This window comes from Tetranychus urticae, chromosome 1, assembly GCF_039701765.1.
Source record: "Tetranychus urticae isolate SD_2017Ah chromosome 1, NJAU_TeUrti_SD_1.0, whole genome shotgun sequence".
NCBI classification, from domain to species: domain Eukaryota; kingdom Metazoa; phylum Arthropoda; class Arachnida; order Trombidiformes; family Tetranychidae; genus Tetranychus; species Tetranychus urticae.
The window spans coordinates 21070617-21077848 of record NC_142958.1 but is presented as its reverse complement, the minus strand read 5'-3'; the positions used below and the strand labels follow the sequence as shown (position 1 = coordinate 21077848).

Below are 7232 nucleotides of genomic sequence, written 5' to 3'. Positions count from 1 at the left end.
CATGATAATTAGCTCATCACAAGAACATAAACACTTTTCTCTCTCTCTCTCTTTTACTCGAAGTTATCTCGATTTATCTTTTACTTTTGTTTTTGGTTTTACGGCAATCGATCGTATAATGATAAGCATCAGATAGCCTGGTAAGGGAAGCTAGGCACCAAACTGGCTCAAGTTTGCTGGTCAAGGAAGACTAAATATTGTGATAATCACGTTAAGTATGAAAACCTGGTTCATGGAAACTAACCGAAGCCAGTCCATCAGTTCACTTTTACCAAATCAAGCAATATGGTGATAGCGATTTCGATACTTTCAGTTTTTCAAATCCACTTCAATCATTAGCATGAAATATTGGTTCTGATGTCAAACTCAATGGGATTTTAAAACATGCAGAGAAATACCATTCTCCATTTGTTTGAATAATCACGACTTTTCAAAGCAGAATTAAATAAATATTAATCAACTTTAGAATAGATTCCATTCAATTTTAGGAAACCATGGCCGTGAAATACACGAGATGAGAAGGTGAACGAAAAAACAATTTAGAAAAATTAAACTAACGAACACTAATATTCAATCGCGATTGAATAAACAAAATTTTATACAATTTATAAATAATTTTATTGCAGTTTATTTGATTTGAATACATTTGGAAAGTCAATGAATAGTTTGGTTACAATTGTACAAATAAATTTCTTGTTATAAATTTGAGTTTGGACCAGATTCGGATAATTAATGAGCATATACTTTGAATATGAAAATACATTGCTTATCCTTTGATTTCTTCACCTTCTTTACGTGGTAAACTTTCCTGGGCGATTTGACTCGTTTGTATAAAAAGGCGGGTACTGTTGTCGGGGTTGCTGTGGTTGTCGTGGTTTTATGTTTTTTCACCTTCTTTTGCTTGAAAACAGCAACTGGCTCAATCACATCTTTTTCAATAACTTTGTATGACTTATCTTTGTGTGGAGCAACGTAAGGAACTTCAGCAACGTATGGAACTTCAGCAGCGTCTGTTGGAGGTATTTTTAGGCGACGAAATGGCAGTTTTGTTGGCTTATAAACTGGAGTGGTCGATTGGTCATATCCACGATGATCGGATTTGTCTTCTTCTTCAGTATCATCATAATCGTCATCGTTAGCGCTAACATAGCTGAAGATGATGAATGATATGCACAATAAATAGATGAACTTCATTTTCACAAAAGTAACGATCAAAGTTAGATGATTGATTGAGGAAAGGTCAAAGAGACTAGAGTCGAAAGACTAGTGAATACAAAAACAATGTTGACTTGTCAAGATGAAAGTTGAGAATGATTTTCATTGAAAATTTTGGCCCTTTATATACCATATTTTGTCCGACTTAAACGGGTTAAAACAAAGGCTTTGGGTGAACCAGGAGTAAGGATTCACTAACAATACTGGTCGAAAAGGTGATCTTGTTTTAAACGTTTTATCTTTGGACATGACCATTAGGCTAGAGTTAGATTCAAAGAATGATCCATAAAAATCTTTGTTAAACAGGTTTGTCAAACTCTTTAGTCCATAGTAAAGCTTATTTTTTTCGAGCACTTTACCAATTCAATTATTCATTCAAAGTTGATTCAATTGAAGGATAAATCAACGAGAGAACCAAAAAATGCCGATGCGAAAGATTCTTGTAATTATGATGCTAATAATAATGTTAATAATGTTGATAGCGGTTGTTATTACAAGGAAATTACCTGTGAAAGAAAAGCATTTCTCGATTTATTGCTTGAAAAGCATCTTCAGCCTTCAGCAAATGATGGTAAACCAATAATTGATCTTGAAGGTGTCCAAGAAGAGATTAATTACTTGAGCGCAGCATTTCAATTCTTACTCTATTGAGATATTTATCAAATTGTTGTTTAATCTTATATTATTACAAGCTGAGACACGATCATGACTGATCGTAAATTTCTTTTAACCACCCATGCTAACCGTCTTTTCACGGTATTGTCCATGTATTGGATTGAGTGGTGGACAATATGGTGGACAATACGGGCAAAAGACGGTAAAAAAAAGGTGAAAAAAGTCGGTCTCCTCTTTCCTCTTTACTCAAATGACAAAGTTTTACAAAAAATCCTGGTCCAACAATCAACCATCAACCTAAATAACAAAAAGTTTTTTCCCCTCTCTCAATGTTATTGAATACGGATTCTACATTTTTTCCCCCAGTCTCTATTTTCATGAATTTCTCAGAGGTCATGAGATTCTGAGGACAGGTTTCCTATTTTTCGTCGTTGTAGTTGAATTAGGGCTTTCACGCTGAGTAATTTTTTTCTTAGAACCCGCTCATTTCGACCACAATCTTGACGCAAAAATTTGATGCTTTGACTTTATATATTGTATGTATAGATGTATAGATTATTATAATATTCATTTTATTTTCTAGGTCTGCACGCGGAAATACAAGACAAGATTTATGCTGAGATAAATTCAATTTTAGGTGACAATATAGATGATTTAAGTTACAATCAAATACAAAAATTTAATTACTTGGATCAGTGTATTAAAGAAGGATTACGTTTGTTTCCACCAGTCCCAATGATCGCTCGTGAACTGGATCAAGAGGTTATCCTGGATGGATTCAAGATTCCCAAAGGAACTTCAGTGGCAATAATGATTTACACAATTCATCGAGATCCAATAATCTATCTTCATCCAGATTCATTCAATCCTGATCGATTTGATTCAGATCACATTTCTTCGATACAGTGATCTCTCTCTTAAGTTCCCCTCAAACGGCAGTAGTTACTAGGCAACTTAAGGCTAGAAAAAGAGACCTTCTCCTCTGTCTCTTTCTATTTCTCTTCCTTTTTCAAATATTTGAGGAGGAACTTAAGAGAGAGACTAATGTACCAGCTTATGCATATATGGTGGTACAGTAGTCTCTTTCAGTGCTGGTCCAAGAGTTTGCATTGGTCAACGATTTGCTTTGATTGAAATGAAAATCATTTTAATACAAACCATCAAACATTTTCGTCTCATTTCAACGTCTTTTTTCAATTATTAATTCAAAGTTGATTCAATTGAGAGATAAATCAACAGTGCAACGAACAAATGCCGTCAACAAAGATTTCGACGAAGAGTCAAACATCGTCAAATATGTCGACTAAAGAAGATAGCTCGGAAAATAGTTCAAAGCTTTGCTCTTTCTGGTTCATGCTTTGCTTTTGAAGTTGTTTGACTAAACAGAATTAAAATTAATGTTTACTTGAGTGGAGCATTTCACACTAAAACTATTGAGATATTTATTTCACCATTGATATATTGAATACAAAATTCTGGTTCATTTTAAACAATTTCATCAGTCATTTGATCAGCGAAATAATGAAACATGTTTTGCTTTTTGAAATAATTTTTATTTTATCACAATATTGCATTTGATAGATCGGAATAAACATAGTAAAGTCATTCATTTAAATAGTTTCAAATCATTTTTAATATACAATCGCACAGATTTAATAATTTTGGTTATTGTTTAAACAAATCAAAGGTACTAATAGGGAACGATTATTTTGCTGTTATTTTGTATTCTTCCAGAGCATTTATTAGACTGGTTCTGCGGTCGTTTTTATTGTTTTATTTTTAACCATTTTAACAACTTTGTCTCTTGATCTGCCAGTGATAAGAGCATTCCGTAAGCGGTCATACCCAGTGCGTCCATGAAATCGCCCAGAGATTTTTTAGTTGAATCGCTCACGAATTTTACCCTTTTAAAAATGGAAGGTTTCGGAGTTACTTGCTCTTTTATCACTGGATAAACTGGTGGTGGACGAGTTGGAAGAATCTCTGATTTCCTCTTGTAGATAATGTTATCACTTTGTAACGAAGATTCATAAAATTCATCGGAAGAAAGAGAATCGGATTTGAAAGGAAGAGCTTGGACATAACTAAAGATGATAAATGATATACACAATAAATGAATAAACTTCATTTTCACAAATTTGTAGATTGAAAGGAAGATAATAGATTGAAGAAGAATTGAAGAGACCAGAGTTGAACTGCTAGTGAATATACAACAAAGTTTCAAGATGAAAGTTGAGAATGGTTTTCATTGAAATATTCATTCCTTTATATACCATATTTTGTCTGACTTAAACGGCTTGAAACAAAGTCTTTGGGTCAACCAGGATTAATAATTGACCAAAAACAATATTGATTGACAATGCTTAAGGTGTTCACGGAATCTTGTTTTAAACGTTTTATCTTCAGATATAGCCATAAGGCTAAAGTGAGATTCGAAGAATGATCCATGAAAATCTATGTTAATCAGGTTTGGTTATGATTGCTGATCCATGGTTGTTATTACCAGAAAGACACTATTGTCACATTTATGCACAAATTGACACAAATGGGCAAAAATCGGTTAGAAATTATCCAAAATCAAGACCAATAGACCAAAATCCAGATAACTATTGATAAATTGAAAAAGTATTCAATGCATGATGTTAACCATCAATTTTTATCGGCAGATACCCTAATAACTTACAGCTCGGTAACTCTTTGCTTCGCATAAACAAATGAAAATCGAAGTGATCTGTTTTACAGAAAATAGAAAATTTCATTTCTCAAAATAAGTGTATTTTCTGGTTAATCATCAAAAGCAACGCCAGTAAAATAAGTTTCATGAAAAAGTCTACTTCCATAATTGTACAAAAAACGATCGAAGTTTCAACTTTGGACTCGGTTTCTTCTAAAACTATTGATCAGAAATTTTTTAATGCCACAAATGAACTCAGTTTTTATTTCTCTACGAACCATATTTGAATTTGATTTGAATTTGGAAGAAATCTATTTCTACCCGATTTTTACCCATTTGTGCCAATGTGTGTCAATTTGTACATAAATGTAACAATTGTGATGATTGTGTCTTTTTAATAGTAACAACCCTGACCCATCATCAAGTCAAACTTTACTACAACGAGCCCTGACCATGCTAAAATGTTAATAATTAATAACATTAAATATCTGATCATTTATTCATTTCAACTATCGCGTTTTAGGACCCGCTTTATATTGGGAATTTTCGCACCTTTTGTCAACAGCAAAGGAGCAATTATTGGTTATTTAGCTGGTCAAATTACTTGTGTTTGGATTGTCATAGGAGGATTAGTTATTAAACGTCCAATACTTTCACTTGAAGTCTCCACTGAAGGTTGTTCAGCCAATACTACTTATCTTGAACCTGGCTTACTTGTGTCTCAACTCAAAGACTACAGGATACCAGAATATCATCCTGAAGGAATCGCCAAAATTTATCACGTATCTCACTTCATTATACCAGCAATAGGATTTCTGGTGGCACTTATTGTTGGTATACTCTTTAGTCTTTTAACTGGTTGCAATCGAGACAAATGTGTTAATCCTGAATTAGTATTGCCTTGTCTTCGGAAATATTGTTGCTTAAAAAATGATCCGAAAAAATTTAATCAATTCAAGAAACATCAGATGAAACAGAACGATATTTCGAAAACCATTCCAATGAAATCCTGAATTGAAAAACATGTCCAATTTTACAAATAACTAGATGGAAGTGTATTTTATACTTGAATTGAATGTACAATAGTAAAGACAAGAATAAAAGTTCCAAATGAAACTGTCCAAGTTACTCTTCATGTTGTTGTGCCTAAACATATTTAATTGTGATACTACTCAAAATTGAATTGCTTTTATGCTGATTTCAATTCCATAGTTCAAATAATAGAAAGCGATATAATCTAAAAACTAGAGACACTAATATTGAAACGCGAATGAATAAACAAAAGTTGTATACAATTTATAAATATTTTTATTTTAGTTTGTTTGATTTGAATACATTTAGGAAAAGGAAATGAATAGTTTGATTACAATTGTACAAATAAATTTCTTGTTATAAATTTGAGTTTTAGGACTAAATGTGAATAATCATCCAAATAATGCTTTTCTTATAAGCTTGCAGTCCTTGGACAATGGTTTCTCCACATTCTTGTGGACAATCTTCTTGAGTATTTTGGCTCGTTTGTACACTACGTAGGGTTCGGGTGTTGTGGTTTTGGGTTTCTCCACTTTTTCCGGCTTCTTTTGCTTGATGGAAGCTATTTTATCTTTCACTCCCTTTTCGATCTTCTGCTTAACTGAGAATAACCTATCCATCAAAGAAGGAACAGTAGTAGTTTCACCTTCGTATGCTGGTTCAACATTTGATGGAACTACTGGCGACTTTTCATCTGAATTTGAAACTTGGTAATATTCACGGGGTCGAAAACTGAGTTCGGCAGCATCATCAAAACCATCAAAAGGTTCTTCGGCCTTAACATAGTTGAAGGTGATGAATGATAAACACAATAAATAGATGAACTTCATTTTCACAAAAGTAAAATTGAAAGGTGAAAATAGATTCACGAAAATGGAAGAGACTATAGTCGAAGACTAGAGAATACACAAACAATGTTGACTTGTCAAGATGAAAGTTGAGAATGATTTTCATTGAAAATTTTGGCCCTTTATATACCATATTTTGTCCGACTTAAACGGGTTAAAACAAAGGCTTTGGGTGAACCAGGATTAAGGATTCACTAACAATACTGGTCGAAAAGGTGATCTTGTTTTAAACGTTTTATCTTTGGACATGACCATTAGGCTAAAGTTAGATTGAAAGAATGATCCATAAAAATCTTTTTTAAACAGGTTTGTCAAACTCTTTAGTCCATAGTAAAGCTTATTTTTATCGAGCATTTTACCAATTCAATTATTCATTCAAAGTTGATCCAATTGAAGGATAAATCAACGAGAGAACCAAAAATGCCGATGCGAAAGATTCTTGTAATTATGATTCTAATAATAATGTTAAAAATGTTGATGAAAGTTGTTATTACACGAAAATGACCGGTGAAAGGAAAGCTTTTCTCGATTTATTGCTTGAAAAGCATCTTCAGCCTTCAGCAAATGATGGTCAACCAATAATTGATCTCGAAGGTGTCCAAGAAGAGATTAATACTTTTCTGTTTGCTGGTTATGAGACAACTGGAACTGCAATTATGTGGATCATTTATTTATTAGGTAATTAAGCTAATGATTTCTAATGAAACAAGTAATTAAAACAGAAACACGAAGTGTAAATGGATCATCGTCGAATGTGTCGACTAAAGAAGATTGTTCGCTCATCAAGGAGTCCGAAATTTTGCAATTTCTTGTTCATGCTTTGCTTTTTTGTGTTTTGACTAAACAGA

At 32.9% G+C, this 7232-nt stretch overlaps 1 protein-coding gene across 1 annotated transcript; it reads left to right on the top strand.

The window, feature by feature from the left end:
• Positions 1-2409: 2409 nt before the first annotated feature.
• On the top strand, positions 2410-3522 carry LOC107371898 (putative cytochrome P450 4ac1; the record flags this gene model as incomplete). Its single annotated transcript, XM_089265877.1, has 2 exons — positions 2410-2735; positions 2878-3522. Coding segments are annotated over 2 exons (483 nt in total), but the record flags the coding sequence as incomplete, so codon positions are not given.
• Positions 3523-7232: the final 3710 nt, after the last annotated feature.